The 19,704-nt window shown below is 42.0% G+C and overlaps 1 protein-coding gene across 9 annotated transcripts in view; it reads left to right on the top strand.

Moving 5' to 3' along the window:
* Positions 1 to 19,704, top strand: part of LOC140718907 (serine/threonine-protein kinase Nek8-like) — a 168,264-nt gene that overhangs the window by 90,063 nt on the left and 58,497 nt on the right. For 8 of the 9 annotated variants that reach the window (XM_073033197.1, XM_073033198.1, XM_073033193.1 and 5 more), the window contains 2 exons: positions 3,010 to 3,123; positions 12,120 to 12,239. In XM_073033197.1, coding sequence (XP_072889298.1) covers positions 3,010 to 3,123; positions 12,120 to 12,239 — 234 coding nt within the window. Of the gene's footprint in view, positions 1 to 3,009; positions 3,124 to 4,930; positions 4,997 to 12,119; positions 12,240 to 19,704 lie in introns of those variants that run through there. The other variant, XM_073033199.1, reaches the window with a different exon arrangement.

The raw sequence follows: 19,704 nt of genomic DNA, 5'->3' as shown, positions 1-19,704 counted from the left end.
ATTCAGCAGTTACAATGGTGAGATTTAAACTTACACCTCTGGAACAATAATCCAGGCCTCTGGGTACTAATTCAGTAATTTAATGACTTTGTTAGCCTAATTAGAATGCTACACCACTTCTTCAAGTACACTGAGCCAGGCATGAAGTTATAAGACTAGAATTACATGAAGCCGTGCCCAAGTGAATTGAATTGAATTGACTTTATTACTTACGTCCTTCATATACATGAGGAGTAAAAATCTTTACATTATGTCTCCATCTAAATGTACAACGTGCAATTTATAGTAATTTATAATAAATAGTATGTACAACAGGACAGTCAATATAACATAGAAATACAATTGTATCAGCATGAACTAATCAGTCTGATGGCCTGGTGGAAGAAGCTGAACCGGAGCCTGTTGGTCCTGGCTTTTATGCTGCGATACCATTTCCTAGACAGTAGCAGCTGGAACAGTTTCTGGTTGGGGTGACTTGGGTCCCCAATGACCCTTTGGGCACTTTTTACACACCTGTCTTTGTAAATGTCCTGAGTAGTGGGAAGTTCACATCTACAAATGTGCTGGGCTGTCTGCACCACTTTCTGCAGAATCCTGCGATTGAGGGAAATACTGTTCTCATACCAGGCAGTGATGCAGCCAGTCAGGATGCTCTCAATTGTGCCCCTGAAGGAAGTTCTTAGGATTTGGGGGCCCAAATCAAACTTCTTCAACTGTCTGAGGTGAAAGAGGCGCTGTTGTGCCTTTTTCACCACACAGTCAGTATGTACAGACCACATGAGATCCTTGGTAATGTGTATGCCGAGGAACTTAAAGCTGTTCACCCTCTCAACCCCAGATCCATTGATGTCTATAGGGGTTAGCCTGTCTCCATTTCTCCTGTAATCCACAACCAGCTCCTTTCATTTTGTGACATTGAGGGAGAGGTTGTTTTCTTGACACCACTGTTGATGACTTCCTCTCTATAGGCTGCCTTATTATCATTTGAGATTCGGCCAATCAGTGTAGTGTCACCAGCAAATTTAATTAGCAGATTGGAGCTGTGGGTGGCAACACAATCATGGGTATACAGAGAGTAAAAGAGGGGGCTTAGGACACAGCTCTGAGGGGCACCTGTGTTGAGAGTCAGAGGGGCAGAGGTGAGGGATCCCACTCTTACCACCTTCCGGCAATCTGACAGGAAGTCCAGGATCCAGCTACACAAGGCAGGGTTAAAGCCTAGGTCTCTGAGCTTCTTGTCGAGCCTGGAGGGAATTATGGTGTTGAATGCTGAACTGTAGTCCAAGAACAGCATTCTCACATAAGCATCCCTCTTCTCCAGATGTTTAAAGACGGTATGTAGAGCTGTGGCTATTGTGTCGATCGGTTGTGTCAGTAGGCGAATTGTTGGGGGTCCAGTGTGGGTGGTAGCATGCTGCAGACGTGGTCCTTGACCAGCCTCTCAAAGCACTTGCTTATTAATGAGGTGAGTGTGGTTGTATTCTGTGGATGGCAGCAGCTTAATGGTCGTGTTTTTATGCCAGTCTAATGGCCATATTGGAGCATAGAAGGCTGATGGCTGATCTTATAGAAGTTTATAAAATTATCAAGGAATAGATAGAGCAGTTGATCAGAATTTTTTTTTTCATGAGAGCATGGGAGTCTAGAACCCATGGGTACAGGTTCCACGTGAGAGGGAAGATATTTAAAGGAGATCCGAGGGTTGGTGGATCTTTGAAAAGATGGTAGAGGAGGATACAGTTACAGTATTTAAAAGAAACATGGACGGGTACTTAGATAGGAAAATTAGGGTGCAGTATGGGCCTAATGTAAGCAAGTGGCTTAGCATGGGTAGGCATCATAGCTTACATGGTCGCTGGGGCAATAGGACCCGTGCCACATAGCTCTATGACTCTATCTTAAACCAGAATAGCAAACTTTCTTTTTAGATTAGAATAGTGACTCCTAATTCTCAACTCTCCAACCAGAAACATTAGCCTTGTATTCATTCTCTCAAATCCCATAAGAATTCTGCATTTTTCATTGAGTTCCCCTCTTATTCTTCTAAACTCCAGGCAGAACCTGCTTAACCTATCCTCACAAGACAAACACACCATCCCAAGAGTCCTCCCACTCATTACTGCATGTACTATATATCTTTCCTTAGGTAGGGAGAGTGCTCCTGTGTATAATAATCTGAGCGCAGTCTCACCAGGAATTCAGTTGCCATAGTATATGTTGACTCAAATCCCCTGTCAAGGAAGGCCAAAGAACTAGTTGTTTTCCCAAGTGCTGGCTGTACCTCTTGTACCTAATAAAGTGGCCACTGAGTGTATGTTTTTGATCTTTTGCTGTTGTAGTCCATCCAGTTCAAGGTTCGGCGTGTTACGTGTCCGGGGATGTGCTCTCTGCAACACGTGGTTACTTGGGTTACTGTTGCATTCCTATTAGCTTGAACCACTCTGACCATTCTCCTCTGACCTCTCTCATTAACAAGGCATTTTTGCCCACAGAATTACCGCTCACTGGATGTATTTTGTCTTTTGCACCGTTCTCTTTTAACCCTCGGAAGTGAAAATCCCAGTAGTTTAAGAGATACTCAAACCACCCCGTCTAGCACCAACTATCATTTTATAGTCAAAGTTACTTAGATCACATTTTTTTCCCCATTTTGATGTTAGGTCTGAACAACAACTGAACCTCTTGACCATGTCTGCATGCTTTTACATGAGTTGCTGCCATATGAGTAGTTAATTAGATATTTGCATTAACGAGGTGTACAGGGGTACCTAATAAAGTAGCCACTGAGTGTATGATTCACTGAAGGCTTTCTGCATTCTCCCTACATTACCACCAACTTTGCACTAATCAGGGAAGCCTGGTGCACTGCACCCCTCTGCATCACTGCCACAGCTTGTCACTTGGTATGAATTTAGATCTTAACATAATAGCTTCAATACGTAGATTGAGAATTTTATCAAAAGATTTAGAATGTGTAGATGAGCAATAATCCCAGCTTCCATTCAATAGGGTGGAACTTTCCCTGGAGAAGTGAAGAGAAAGCAGACAACCGAAGAGAGAATCCGGTCTCAGGAAGAACACGCCAATTTGTATCTCCTGGAGGAACAGCAGCGACTAGCACTGGTAAGATTGTTTCTTCTGACAAAGGGGTTGACACCATTAATATTGAAGCCAAGCAGAGATCCTCAGGAGATGTGGTAAAACTGAACTGCAACTGCCCTTGAAACTTGCTGTAGATTGTATCTCGCATAAGCTGAACTGGTTGCTTCAAACATAATACAACCAACCTGCCACCTGTATCAAATATATTTTGTTGTCATTAAGTTAAGTTGTAATGATATTGGATAAAGCTGGCTCATGGTATATTTCAAGTTTTTCATTATTGTTGGACTCGTGTATACCAGAGTTGGAGAGTTGACATTTCTTTAGTGACATGTTCAAACCTTTAGAATTGTATTTCTGATATCTCTCTCTCTCACTCTCTGCCAAAAACAGAACTGGGAATTCAAATATCTCTCCTCTGAAGCCTAAGATTACCTGAGAACAGCAACACTGGTTCATTGTTGTTCAACTAAATTAACCTAGTCTTTCACCATATACAACTAGAAACCACAAGGGACTATGCAATTAACCGTAAATTTATCAGGTGTGAACACTAGTGTAGAAAAGTTGTGGGGTGGTATGTTGCGATCCACTGGATTTTTAGCAACTACCTACCCTCCCAAAGCCTTGTGCCACATGTCCCAAGTATTTTGCATGCAATGAATTACTTTGATATGTAGTGACAGGAGTTTTGCTGAGTAACTGGCACAGCCATTGAACTACAACAATAATCACCAATTGATTTATTTTTGATGATATTGCACTTGGTAATTGGACTTCAGTGGCCACAGAAAACTATGGAACTCTAATAACACGGGACTTGTGCTGCGCTGAAAGAAAGGCCTAGATCATGTGCTCAAATGCAGGATTATGGTTTGAATCAATAATCTTCAGACTGAGGTGTAAATGTTTGTCAATTAGTTCAAACTGGCGTTTCTTTTAAAGATAGTAGGTCACTACTCCAGATCGGTTGATCCTAGGGCTGTAATACTGAAGTCCCCTGAAACAGAGGCAGATGATTTGGGAAATTGTCTTTCTACTCTCGAGGCAGTAAAACACGCACAAGTAAGAGGCAGGCTTAAAATATTTATGTGCCCACAGGAGAAGCAAGTAAGAATATATATAAAATATCCATTCACTCTAGCTGAACAGTAGGAAGTAATGAATGTACCTTTTACACTCCACCATGGATCATCTATACTACATAGATTGCCTCGCTCAAACTCAAACATTGCATGCAATTCACTATAAATATTTTAGATATTTCTTTGGGCTGCTGGTTCTTCGCTCTTGCTCCCAGCTATCCCATGTGCTGAATTTTCTGATTTACTTCAAATTATCTTTTCGCATCATGTCAGTGAAATAGTTTAGGCCCTGTCAGTAACCCGTCTTCTAAGCACTTCCAATGTAGTTTTAAAATTGCAAAATTCTGGCATAATACCGACAGAATTGGAAGTTATTAAATGAAGGCGCTGAACCATAAAGTGTGCAATGTGACAACATCAATAAAAATGAAAGTAATTTACTGCATAAAAATAGCCCCAAACTGATATTAATTAAGATATCCACTGTCTGCTGCTTTAATAAAAATGTTCAGTCAGTGAGTAAAGGACAAAACATTTGGCCAAACGTCTCAACCATGATTCAGTTACTATTGCAAATGCTAATTACAAGCTAATAAGAAATGCTCATTTGAAGCCTTTCCAATACCAAGAATCTTCACAATTAATGAGAATAAGGAGCTTTGAAAAAAATAATAAAATAGGCGTGGCCTTCTTGATTACACATCTAAAGCAATAATTAAAGCCACTTTCCTATTTCCACACAGGTGCCTGGATGTTGCACAAAGCTGTTCAGGCACATTTAATGGTCCAAATATAACTTCTTAAAAATAGTAAGTATGGAATTCAGGTGTCTTGTGATTAGTGTCTGGATAATTTATTTGCCAGCACTGTCTTGAATAAATGCTCAGTTGTTGTCTGTAAAGATTGAGAATCTGTTTGTTAAGGTGGTTAAATAATGACAATGAGTTCAGGGTCCTGAATAAAGTCTGTAAATGATATTCGACAACTGACGTGTAGCTCCATTAAAGATCATTGACCAAAGGATCCCTACCTTTCTTATGCCATGGAACATAAAGCAACCCTGGGTTGGGAATTCCTGCCACAGAGGGTTCGTTATGAGCTTTTATTATTTCCTATGTGACATGGGACATCATAGGACAGAAGTGTATCTGCTGATGCAAACATACAGGGCTCATGCAGGGTGTCCACCCAAAATGTCAAATATTTCTTGCCTTCCACAGATGCTGCTTGGCCTGCTGAGTTCTTCCAGCTGTCTGTCGTGGTCATCTCTTGTAGTTGGTGCTCGCGATGTGGCCTCATCTACATCGGAGAAGCCTGAAGCAGATTGGGGGGCTGCTTTGTCTAATACCTTCACTCTGTCCACTGTAGAAAGCAGGATCTCCCAGTGGCTTCCCAGTTTTACTTCCCATTCCCATACTGACTTGTCTGACCATGGCCTCCACTGCAGTCCTGATGAGGCCAAACTCAGGTTGCAGAAGCGACAGCAAATATTATATATGATAACCTGATGGCATGGGCATAGATCTCTCTCATTTCTAGTAATCACTCCCTCCTGTTTCCCTTCCATCATCTGTCTATTTCCTCTCTCCATTCTGGTTACCCTCTCACCTCTGCAGCTTATCATCAGTAAGTCAAAGGAGATGGTGATGGACTTTAGGAAGACTAAGCCTGCACTGCTCCCTTTTACTTTTGATGGTGAAGACCTACAAACACCTGGCAGTGCTCCTAAATGACGGGCTTCAGTGGAGCACCAACACAGAGGCTGTGTCAAAGAAGGGCCGGAGTCACCTCTACTTCCTGAGGAGACTGAGGTCCTTTGGAGTATCTGGGCCTCTCCTTCACACGGTCTACCAGTCTGTTGTCGCCAGTACAATCTTTTATGCAGTGGTCTGTTGGGGCAAAGGCATCAACACAGGTGATGCCAACAGGCTCAATAAACTGATTAGAAAGGCTGATTCTGTTATAGAAGTCAAACTGAACACGCTGGAGGTTGTGATAGAACAAAGGAGCCTAGGGAAAATCCTGGCAGTTCTGGACAATGTTTCTCATGCTCTGCAAGCCACCTTGGCTGAACAGAGGAACACTTTTAGTAAAAGACTTAAGACAACTGCATTGCTCCAAAGAGCGCTATACGAGGTTATTTTTACCTTTGTCCATAAGGCTCTATAGTGATGACTCCTCCTGTTAGACTGTTTGAGGTAACCTATTTTTCATTCTTTTTTACTTCTCTTCTAATAATTGTATATTTGTAATGCTACTGTGACACTGTAATTTCCTTTGGGATCAATAAAGTATCTCTCTTATCCTCCCCCACCTTATGACCTGCCCATCACTTCTGATTTCATACCACCTTCCCTTTATTCCATAGTCAACTATCCTCTCGTATTAGATTCCTAATATCTCTTCCAGCTTCTTACATCATCCCTCTTTCCCCACCCACCCAACTTTCCCCTCACCTGGTCCTACCTATCACTTAACCACGTATTCATCCTCCTTCTCCTTACCCCCCCCCCCCACCATCTCCCCACCTTCTTATTCTGGTTCTGCCTCCTCTTTTTCAGTCTTGATGAAGGATCTCAGCATGAAACTGACTGATTCCCTCCTTAGATGTTCCCTGAACCTGCTGAGTTCCTCCAGCATTTTGTGTGTGTTGCTCAAGATTTCCAGCATTTACAGAATCCCTTGTGTCTTTCAGCTCTACTCAATGTCCTATCCAAATAACAGCAGTTCCAACTTTGCCACATCCTCTCTGAGCCACAGCAGAGCTTCGGATGAATTAACACACATAAAGTGCTGGAGTAACTCAGATAGCATCAATGTGGAGGAATAAAGAGCTGATGCTTTAGGCTGAGGCTCTTCATCAGGACCAATTACATGCTTAAGAACAGAGTTTGAATCCACATTCTTATGCTGGAAGTGTGAGTGATCCCAAAAGAACCAAACTGGGTGTTCTGGGGGAAATGTGACCAGTTCACATTTGGTACAGTTCCAATCAAAAAGTCAAACTTCCTATAACAGCCACCTAAAAACATAGAACCTGGAACATAGAACAGTACAACACAGGAATAGGCCCTTCAATCCATCGTTTCTCTGTTGTCTGTGATAGCAATCTAACTAATCCCTTCTACCAGTATGTGGTACATATCCTTCCTGCCTGTAAAGGGTATATCTGTCTAAATGCCTCTTGAACATTTCTATTGCATGTACTTCCCCTGGCAACACTTACCATGCTCACAAATCTCCTTCAAACTTTCCTTCTCTCACTTTAAACTTGTGCCTTTTAGAGTTTGAGATTTTCACCCTTAGAAGAAGAAGGACTCTGGTTATCTGTTATATTTAATGCCTGTCATAATTTTATATAAACTAAGTGGCTACTTTATTCGGTACTCCTATCTACCTGCCGATTAATGCAAATATCTAATTAGCCAATCATATGGCAGCAACTCAGTGCATAAAATCATGCAGACATGGTCAGTTGTTGTTCAGACCAAGTATCAAAATGGGGCAGAATTGTGATCTAAGTGACTTTAACTGAAGAATGATTGTTGGTGCCAGACAGGGTGGTTTGAGTATCTGCCGATCTCCTAGGGTTTTCATGCACAACAACCTCTAGTGCAGGGGTTCCCAAACTGGGGTCCATGCACCCTTTGGTTAATGATATAAATAAGTTGGGAACCCCTGCTCTAGTTCTTACAGGGAATGGTGCAAAAAACAACAAAAAAAATCTAGTGAGCAGCAGATCTGTGGGCGAAAACATCTGGTTAATGAGAGAGAGGGCAGAGGAGAATGACCGGACTGATTCAAGATGACAGGAAGACAACAGTAATTCAAATAACCACATGTTACAACAGTAGTGTGCAGAAGAACATGTCTGACGAGGTACCTAATCAAGTGGTCACTGAGTGTACTTCTGCCAGGTCTTCCTTCAGCCTCTTAACTCTCCAGAAAAAAACAATCCAAATTTTTTTCCAGCCTCTCCTTATACCAAATACTCTCCAACAGTGCACAGAGGAATGTGGTGGAACTGTAGTGATTTGCCTTAACGGTGCCACTGTGTAACTGGAAACCCAACTGGAAATGATTTACTTCCCCTGTAATGTGAAACACCTGGGTTCCCTGCTCAGTATCTCCCTGTCATGTTATGGGGAATGTCACAAGTCTAACATCTGGGATATTTCAGGCACAAACCTGTGCTCCAGTACCATAATCCTGGATGTCCTATGGTGTCACCCTCTCTAAAAGAACCTTTTGATCTGCAATGGGTGCCGAAATCAAATGTGACATGAGTACAAGTGGAAAATGGTGGTAGCATTGGATTATATCGCCCAAATCCTGCTACACTTAAATTAGCTGCACACAGCATTCTTGGTACGCTGTGCTCCTGAACCTTCCTACCAACTCTTTACTAGCACTTGGAGGGGATTCCTCCTCTGAGCTGTGTGTAGTGAAATCGTAAACCCATTGTTTATAGGCACGAGAGAACCTTCCCCAACTCACCTCCCAGTAAAAAATGTTAAGAAATGATAGTTTAAGGAGATGGGTTTGTGCTGGCTACAATTATACTGAGATGTGCCTCTCAGGGATCCATTCACTCACTAAATCAGAGCCTTGCACCAGTCTAGTCAGTTATATTACACGTTTTAAAGGGCAGTGAAGTCGAAATCATGAAACTGCATCATGAGGCCCCAGTGACTGGCTAATGAGATCTTAACAGCCACCAAGAAAGCCAGAAGAAAATTGGAGATTAACATTTTCTCACCAAATTAGCATTGCATAAATATTTACGGACTGATCTAAGTGTGTATTAATAATTAGTGAAAACATTTCAAATTAATTATGGCAAGCAGTGTAGAGTTTAAAATAAATGCTTTTAAGAGTGGAAAAGACAAAACCTTGTGTACAAATGAGATCATTAGTGAGGGGAGATGTTGGATTCACAGGGGTTTGCAGTGTGCTTTGATTCAGAGCTTGATGTCAGGGTCACTGAGCCCTGGTTAAGGGTCAGTGAACAGAGCTATCACTACTGATTGGCTGTATTCCGATGACACTCTTGAGCAATGCTGAAGAAAGACCAAAAGGAGTTAAAATAACCCAGGGAAACAGGGAACAATTCAGGCGACAGCTCTCATTTACAGCTGCCTGGTCTTCTATCAGAGAAAGGAGTCTAGGGAGAAAAAAGGAGGCAGGAGTTAGAATGAAAAAAGACTCCAAACAAAGACTTGAATAATATGCCAACAATGAAAGGGACTTTTTCAATCTCCTTTTCTTTATTTTTTGTTGTGGAAAATGCTGTGAGACAAAGCAGCAATCTGAGGCATTACCTTTGGGAGTGAGAGAGTTCTCTTGCCATTGACGTTCTTAGAGCCCAGTCATGACGGTGTCCAGTTAACCCAGCCCCTTCAGCTTGCTGTGTGTGCTGGGTTTGTTCCAGCTAACACGTTACCCATAACCAGGCCTCATGGCATTAGTGCACCCTACATGATCCCACTTCCAATTTCACGCTTCAACCCACAACCAGCATTTCTGTGGCACCAACCTCATAGAGGACCTGGCATCCTATTAATTAGCTGCTAATTTAATCAAATGCACATCAAACTATGATTCATCTCCTTTTCAACCCGTTACTTAACGGATCTGTCTAACCTTTTGTATTGGCTTTCAGAAATGCATGGTCAGATTGGGGGTAGTCAGCATGATTTGTGCATCAGAGGTCATGTCTTGTGAACTTTAATTTTTTTGAGGAGGTGGCAGAGGTGATCGGGGAGAGTACAACAGTGGATGTTTTCTGGTAGATTTCACCAAGCTCTCTCATGGTAGGCTGATAAGGAATATTTTCCACACTGACTTGGCAGATTGGATTCAAACTTGGCTTGGCATAGACGGGAGAGGGTAGTGTTCCTCTGGAGCTCTGTGGCCAGTGATGCTCTGCAGGGTTCAGTGCTATTACAGTGATACAAATAGATGATTTAAATTTTTTTTAAATGTAGGCAGATCAATTAGTAAGTTTGAAAACCACACAAAAATTGGTGGAGAGATGGATTGTAAGGAAAGTTATCAAAAATGCAGCAGGACACAGATCAGATGAAAACATGAGTGGAGAAATCCACAGATGGAGTTCAATCCAGCTAAGTGTGAGACATTGTACTTAGGGAGGTCAACCAATAGAGGAAAGTATATAGTAACTGGCAGGACTTTTAAAGAGCATTGATGTACAAAGTGTTCTTGGGGTACAAATCCATAGCTCCATAAAAATGATAGCATTAAATAGGATGGCAACACATGTGGACAGGTGGGTAAGAAGTTGTATAATATGCTTGACTTCATCGCCAAGGCATTGGATATAAAAGTCATGTTGCAGTTGTATAAAAGCTTGTTTGGAGTAATGTGTGTAGTTCTGGTCTCTGCATAACCTCAAGGAAATGGAGGCTTTGGAGAGGTGCAATGGAGGTCACCAGGACGTTGCATGGATTAGACAGTATTTTCTATAAGGAGACATTGGACAAACTGGGATTGTTTAAGCTGGATTCTAAGAGGCGACCTGACAGAAATATATATAAAATAATAAGTGACATAGGGAGCATTTTTCATAGGGTCAAATGTCAGAGGTTTAAGGTGAGAGGGGAAAAGTCTAAAGGATATTTACAAGGCAAAATCTTTACACAGAGAGTGATAGGTGCTTTGAACATTCTGTCAGGGGACATGATGGAAGCAGATATGATAGCAACATTTAAAAAAGCTTTTTGTGAGGCACATGAACAGGCTGTGAATTGAGAGATATAGACCATCTGCAAGCAGATGGGATTAGATTAATATGACATCATGATTGTCACAGAGATTGTGGCCCAGAGGGCCCATTCCTGTACTTACCAATTCTGTTTGCTATATAAAACATGCCACAGTCTCCGAGATTCAACCCGTGGTACAAACTAAATAATTCAATCCACCTAAAAAATATGTATAATTCATGATTAATTTTTGTTTTCCTTGTGAATGCTGCTTATCTGATGCTATGTGCCTGGGATTTTCTTTGCACCTGTGTATATACATGGATTTGTCCATATGATGATGAACTTGACGTTGACTTTTAATTTTCACAACAATTTGGGTGCCAAGATCAGTCATGCTTTGACTAGACGACACATGAAATCATAAAGCATAGGAAAAGGCCCAGTTACTGAGAACCTATTTACACTAATCCCATTTTTTTGTTTTTTGTTGTAATTTTGTCTTATGAAATCATCATTGAAAATGATGCTTTATGTTATGTTTGTACTGATTGAAATAAAATTTCATTCATTCATTCATTCATTTACCAGCACTTGATAGATAGCGACACTGGTGATTACTTGGGAATGGCTAAACCCCCTGTTGAAGTGCATAACTGACTCCCTCAACATTGTTATGAAAAATGGTCATTTGAGAATAAATTCCAGGAAGGTGCTTGTTCCCATGAGGAACGCAAACAGAAGGATGTAAGTTAATTAACCTAGTGATTTTGTTGGGAAATTGTTGCTGAGAATAGAAGGATATCCCTTAAGAACAGAAATGGGGAGGAATTTCTTTAGCTAGACTTAATGGGCCAATTGGCTCAATTCTGGTCTTATGTCTTATTGTCATAAGGTCTTACACTCAATGTTGCGGCAGTATCAGAATTACTTAATCTTCACAGACTAATTATCCAGTCTTACAGAATACTTAAGAAAAGTTTGGGTAAGTACAAGGATGGGAGAGATATAGAGGGCTGTGGTCTGGGTGCAGGTCAATGGGACTAAGCAAAATAACAGTTTGGCACTAACTAGATGAGCCAAAGGACCTGTTTCTGTGCTGTGCTGCTCTATGACTCTATACATTTTCATTAAGACTGGATCTTGGATTGGCTGTGCAGCACGCGGTTAAAGCTTATACCTCATAAACATCTGTGCTTTTTGATAGGAGCGGGAAGCCAGACTTCAGACAGAGATAGACAAGCTGTACAAGGAGCTGAAAGAGCAGAAACAGCTCCTCAAAGAAAACCACGACGTGATGCAACAATTACAGGAGCATCTGCTGAAGGTGAGCACTTTTACCTGGATTGTGGACTAACCCCACCACCTTGAGTGCCTCCCCCGGGATGGGGAATTGTCATAAAGGAATGCTTCCAATTTTTCTGGCCTAATGTAATGAAAGGGAAATTGTGGACCAATTGTAAGTCCACAATAAATTCTTTTCATTTACTGTCAAGCCTGTAGTAATAGCTGGCATGGAAGCATAGTGGTTAGCACAACACTTTACAGTACTGATGACCCAGCTTCAATTTCTGCCACTTCCTGTAAGGAGTTTGTACGTTCTCCTTGAGACTGCGTGAGTTTCCTCTGGGTGTTTCAGTTTCCACCCACAGTCCAAAGCCGTACCGGTTGTTAGGTTAATTGGTTATTGGAAATTGGCACATGATTAGGCCAGGATTAAACCAGGAGTTTGCTGGGCAGCATGGTTTGAAAGGCCAATTCTGCACTGTATCTCAATAAATAAAGTAAGTAAATAACTACATTGAGGCGATGGATGCAAGCAATAAAGGACATTGAGAAGTACAATTGGAAGGATTCTATGTAGAAAATATTGTCAGATCTATTCTCCTGAATTATAGCCCTTAAAATAATCAATTGACTAGAAACTGTATATTATTACCAAAGCTAGCTGTTTCTCCCACTAATTGGATAGACAAAGTGCAAGAACCATTTACTTCGAGTAATGCTGAAGAGAGGCTCTCGATATAAGTTTTAAACAGTGTGAATTTTTGATACACGTTGTTTAACAGAATCAGGTTTATTGTCACTGACGTGTTTCATGAAATTTGTTGTTTTTGCAGCAGTAGTACAGTGCAATAGATCAAAAAATTACTGCAGGTTACAATAAGCAAGAGAGCAAAATAATGAGGTAGTGTTCATGGGTACATTCATTCTGAAATCTAATGACTGAGGAGAAGAAGCTGTTCCTGAAACATTGAGTGTGAGTCTTCAGGCTCTTGTACCTCTTCCCTGATGGTCATGAGAAGAGGGGATATTCTGGATAGAGAGTACCTCTTCTTGAGGCATTGCCTCTTTGAAGATGTCCTCGATGGTGAGGAGTATCCATGATGAAGTTGGCTAATTATACAACCCTCTGCAGCTTTTTTTTGATCCTATGCATTGAAGGCTTCATACCATGTGATGATGCAACCAGTCAGAGTGCTCTCCATGGTACGTCTGTAGAAATTTGCTAGTCATTGGTAACATATCAAATCTCCTCAACTCTTGTAGTTGTTTTCATAGTATTAGACAAATTAAGTAACTGCCCCAAGCTCTGACCATGTTCTGGAGACAACAGTATGGACCCAGTGTGGCACCACTGCAACTATTTCAGTGATTGGACGAGAGGATCATGTGTCATATGGTGTGAGGCTTCAGTCGGGATTAAATGAGCAAGGATATAATAGATGAAAAATGTAGGTGAAAAATTTTGTTTTTAATGATGTTGGTGCTGAGACAGACCTGAAAATCCTTGCTGATGAAGTATTGGAAATTAACCTGCAGGTTCTGCAAGCAATTAGGAAGGTAAATGGTGTGTTGATCCTAATTATAGAATAATTATAGGGCACAACAGTGTGCAACGGTGCACAACGGGGCACTGGAAATTGGAGTTCAGTTCTGCTGTCATCTGTAAGGAGTCTGTACATCATCCCCATGGAGTGCTTGGGTTTTCCCCTGTTGCTCCAGTTTCCACCCTCAGTCCAAAGACGTACCGGTTGGTAAGTTAATTGGTTATTGTAAATTGTCCCCCTGATTAGACTAGGATTGGATTGGGGATCGCTGGAGTGGCATGGCTGAAAGGGCCAGAATGGCCTATTCCAAGCTGTATCTCTAAATTTAAAAAAGAACTTAAATACTAGTAGAGTTGTCTTTCCCTAATTATAATAGGCCCTGGTGAGACAACATTAAGAATATTGGCTACTTTTGCACACTGGTTGAACACCCAAGTTGGTGTGGTCTATCACTGATTAAATAATGGTTATGATTATGGATTTACTGAGTATGCCTTTAAGAAAATGATTCTCAGGTTTGTGTATGGTGACGTATATGTACTTTGATAAATAAATTTACTTTAAACTTTGAAACACAAAATTCTTATAGGGCGTCTCTAGGTAAATGTTGGGTTGTTATCGCTTCTGACTGTGGTGAACAGAATCAAAGAGAACAGACTCGAAGTGGGGTCAGCCATTCAATACTGAAATGGGAAGAAAGTTTATCACCATAAGGATGGTGAAACTTTGTACGCAAGAATGCTCTGGGGAGTCATTCGCTGACTATAATTGAGTCAAAGATCAATAGATTTGTTTTTTGAATATTAAGAAAAGCCAGGGATGTGGATTAGCGCCAGATAGTGGAGCTGAGGTAAAAGATCACCGTGGTCCTCCATTGGTCAGGCTCGATCATGGTAGTTGTGTCCTAGCTGTGTATGTGGTTTGCAAGCCAGTGCAGCACAGTTTAGCACCAGTGCTGTCATAGGAGTTGCCAGTCAATGTTGAACTCAACGTAGGACTGCAGCTCTGGATTTTTCCTCAGCGTTTACTCCCAAAGCCTTCCACACGCGTGGATATAGCCACAAGGCAGCAGTGGTTTGTGATTAGAGTTCTCCTCCTCTTAGATTAGCTACCAACAATGGCTGACGAGCCCTATTTGCCCGAAGTGACTAGTTTTAAGGCGTCAGTAACCTGCTTTTGCCCCTTCTCCTGTCAGTAGAAACAGTTCCGATGGGCTTAGTAGCTAAAGCCCCACGTGAAAGCTAGCAGCTGGACTTAGTTGTCGGAGGCTATTTGGGATGCACGCCGTTGGGAGCTTTAATAGGTGGTGGAAGCTGATCCCCAGTTCCTCACCACCACCACCACCACCACCAGGCTAAGCCCATAGTATTAAACCACTTTGAAAGGGTTAACTATGTGGTACAGGCAGCGTGTGCTCCCAGCATGTACTCTATGTACTGCTCAAAGTATTGGTACAAGATTCTCCATGCCTACCTCATGTACAGAATGCTTGGCGCACCTACAGTGGCCAGCCTGCATCACACAATTGGAGACCGTTGACACTGAGTGTATGAGGATCATTAAGTTCCCAACTGTATTATAATTAGGTGATTTTGCTGTGTTAAATGTTCCTATTCCTCAGAGTCTGCATGAAAGGAAGTACTGAATGGAAGATCAGTAGTGCTGTTGTTTTTCAGGCCTGATGTACCCCTGCACCTGCAGCGATTAAACCGAGATGCTTGCTCCTCCCCAGACTAGTTACGCTGGCCAAAATTGGTGACTTCCAAAAGTGTTAATCTTTCACAGGCTTCCGGCCGCTGATGCTTTGTTGTGTGTCCTGGGAGTGCTGTTAAATTACCCAAATAAGCTGACCTTCCACCAGAGGTAATGTCAGCTCATGACGGCAACGAAACATAATAGGAAACATAAGAGCTAGAAAAATGAGAGGGCCATTCAACTCCTCATGCCCGCTCTGCCATTCATTAAGATCGTGGTGTCGAGGAAAAATCTGGAGCTGGAGTCCCTCAGGCAATCCTATGTTGAGTTCAGTGGTGACTGGCAACTCCTATGATGCCGCTGGGGCCAAAATGTATTGGTCCCTGGATTCATCAGCTGTGTGGAAAGGGGGACCTTGCTGCATGGGCAACAGCTTGCTCTCTATATCGTACTGCCCTGGATTGCACATACAACGTAGACAGCTGGGATGAAATATCCATGAAGAATAGAGGGCCTCAAATGATATTTTTAATTTTAGGTTTGTTTTCATACAGCGCCAATTGGTGTCTGATGATAACACAATTTTAGTCATAATGTTAAGACTCAATTTAAATGGAAGCATTGAAATTAACAGAAAGAGGCCATTTGGCCCATTATGTTGATGATGCAAGCCAGAAACTGTTCATGCTGAACCTACTTCCTAACCCACAGTCTTGAATATTGTGCTGTTCCCAGTGTTCATCCAGATGCTTTTCCTCCATTATGTCAATGAGTTCAAAATCCTCCCATCACCCTTTAGGTGTAAACAAAACACCCAACAATCCCATAATTCTTCACTCGCTCACTTTAAATCAAGAATTGTTTACGAGGTGAGATAATCTTCTGTGTTTTAGCAGGATTTCTGGCAATATTTTGCCTTCTAGATAAACCCTACGCTCCACCTATCCTTTGATCTTTGCAACGCAGAAAGCAACATAAGCAGAGTAATGTCATGTTAAAGGTTTCTCTTTGGGACGTACTTGTTTTTGCTGTCTGTCCGCCGCAGGTTGTGTGAGGGCAGCGGGCTTTGAAATGGCGTTGACTGCAGGTGAAGTGGTTCGTGCTGACAGATATTGGAGCACATCTGCTAATGTCATCCTTGTGTAGGCCACTCTCTGGTCAATGGCCCTAAAGCCGAAGTTTCTTTCTTTCTCTCTCTCTCCATGAGCGCATAATCTTCTGCTTAACACATCTGCAAATGGTTTGAATAAAGTGCTTTCAGGAACCAACTTTCAGGCAAGAGACCCTGAATTGTTGAATAATTGTTGTTTAATCAGATGGAATCTCCTACCTATTTTACATTCTTCAGCTTTTAAAGATCATTAAATGCCATTTCTGTGTGGGGTGTATGAGTCCCCCTATACAACATAACCACACAAGGCTGTGTTGTTCTGCTATGATGAAGGCTCTACCTCAACTTTCCCCCCAAAATATCAGCCATGTACAGACAAGATTGTGAAAGAAGGATTAAGTCCTGTTAATTGCAGTGACTTGTAGTGAGTGACCCAACAGCAAGCCGGGAACCCTGGAAATGTTTGAGAGGCAGGCTAACAGGAATGGGCATGAGAAAGACATGGAATCTCTGGAAGATGGCTAAGGACTCCAGGAGTAGTAAAGAGAACTCATATGGCTGATTGGGAGGCTGGTATTTTCAGGAATGGTCAAAAGGGAAGCTGAAGACTCTAGAAGCACGAGTCCAAAACCCGGGGTCATCAGATTAAACAATGAGTTAGAGGCGGGATCCACAATATTGTTTTATATGAATCATCAATGGGGACGGGAGAGGTTCCGGAGGATTGGAGGGTTGCTGATGTTGTTCCCTTATTCAAGAAAGGGAGTAGAGATAGCCTAGCAAGTTATAGACCAGTGAGTCTTACTTCAGTGGTTGGTAAGTTGATGGAAAAGATCCTGAGAGGCAGGATTTGTAAACATTTGGAGAGGCATAATATGATTAGGAATAGTCAGCATGGCTTTGTCGAAGGCAGGTCATGCCTTACAAGCCTGATTGAATTTTTTGGGGATGTGACTAGACACATTGATGAAGGTAGAGCAGTAGATGTAATGTATATGGATTTCAGCAAGGCATTTGATAAGGTACCCCGTATAAGGCTTATTGAGAAAGTAAGGAGGCATGAGATCCAAGGGGACCTTGCTTTGTGGATCCAGAATTGGTTTGCTCACAGAAGGCAAAGAGTGGTTGTAGACAGGTCATATGCTGCATGGGTGTTGTTGACCAATGGTGTGCCTCAGGGATCTGTTTCTGGGACCCCTTCTCTTTGTGATTTTTATAAATGACCTGGATGAGGAAGTGGAGGGGTTTTTTGGTGAGTGCGTGGAACAGGCTGCCGGCAACAGTGGTGGAGGCAGATACGATAGGGTCTTTTAAGAGACTCCTGGATAAGTACATGGAGCTTAGAAAAATAGAGGGCTAGGGGTAACCCTAGGTAATTTCTAAAGTAAGTACATGTGCGGCACAGCATTGTGGGCTGAAAGGCCTGTATTGTGCTGTATATTTTCTATGTAGATCATTACATGGGATTAGGTGAGCTAGTTTTACAAGGAGAGGTACACAGAGCTGTAAGGAGTCATGGCTGATTAATATAATCATATGTATGCATAGAGGTCAGTACACCCAAAGTTCTGGAGGATCTTGACGGTCGGGTAGTATCTATGGAGAGGAATTAACAGCTGACTTTTTGAGCCAAGGATCTTCATCAGGACTGGAAGGAAGAGGGAAGAAGCCAGAATAAGAAGGTGGGGGGAGGGGGAGGGGAAGGAGTAGAAGCTGACAAGTGAGGGTACACAACAGTCTTCGGGAAGAAGCTGTTTACCAGTCTAAGATGTCTCGGTATCTCGTACCAGATGGCAGGAGATTGAACAGACAGTGTCTGTCATGTCGTTATGTTCATTGGCTGAGATAAGGTGGGAAGAGGGTTTATCTGGAATGCTAACCAAGTAAGTGACTTGCGCTCCTTCCTTCATTAGCCCCTCTCCATGCTGTAAGTTCAAACAATATGAACAATTGCCTAGAAATTGGACTTGACCTGTCTTGGATGCACTAAAGCAACATTACATTTTATGCTTGTGCTAGACTGGGTTTCTGTTAGTAATGGTGAAGGGTGGGTCAGAAAGCTGTGTGAAGGAGTGTCAGGGTGACTTACACTCAGAAGGAAGATCTGAATAGGATCTGGGTGTTTTTCTGATAGGACCAGGCTTGATTGAACTCAATTGCTGATGCTCTGCAAGCACAAATGGGTTTCATCTCTTAAAGGGACGATCTCCATGGTAACTTGAAGGGAACACATAACTGATGGCATGAGAGTCTTCAGGTGAGAAGAGGTAAAGAAAAACTTAGAAACCTTGATGTATAAAATAAATGTCAGGAGGAGACCTTGTGGACTGGATAAGGGGTGAGAGGATGCCTGATATGCCCACAGGCTGGCAGGAGAGAGCTACACATGTCTCGTCCTAGAGGGAGCCTCCCGCATGTTAGAGTAATGCTGAAAGAAACATCTTTATCTCACTAGATATGTCAAGGTGAGCTAGAAACAGACATACGCATACACACACACACACACACACACACACACACACACACATGAACAAACCTTCTAGTTAACATTCCAGTCTTTGCATCCCGTCATAGAGGTAGGGTAATTAAAAAGTTACACAGTGTGTTTCATCAGCCTGGCCTGCTGTGTTCCACCAGCATTTTGTGTGTGTTACAGTCTGTTTCATCTCCTGCATTTAGGCCTAAATAGTGAGGAAGAGGAAGAGGAGTGGTGATAATTTCTTTGTGCCCTTGATATCCATTCTAATCTATGGCACCAAAATTAACATGATTTTTATTGTGACTGCATTTGTATAGGATTAATACTATCATAGTGCATTTCAAGATTGTTTAATGTCATTTCCTGTACATAACTGTAAAGGAGAACAAAATAATTCTTTCTCCAGATCTGATGCAGCACAAAAAATCACAGAAGATGAAATACACAATAATAGTAATAAAAAAGCAAAATAAATATAAATAGATAGATTGATTGTATGTCCATGAAGTGACGCTAGGCACAGGAGTGTCTGTACATAAGCTGACTGACAGGTAATGGTAAAGTAGTGGTGATTGGGCTGTGGGGGTGGGTTAGTGGGCGGAGGTGTTGATCAGCCTTACTGCTTTGGGAGAGTAACTGTTTTTGAGTCTAGCCTTCACTTGGACCGCTTCGCTGA

Source organism: Hemitrygon akajei, chromosome 30 (genome assembly GCF_048418815.1).
Source record: "Hemitrygon akajei chromosome 30, sHemAka1.3, whole genome shotgun sequence".
NCBI lineage: Eukaryota > Metazoa > Chordata > Chondrichthyes > Myliobatiformes > Dasyatidae > Hemitrygon > Hemitrygon akajei.
Note: the sequence above shows the minus strand (reverse complement) of the source record. Positions and strands in the feature narration are given on the sequence as shown.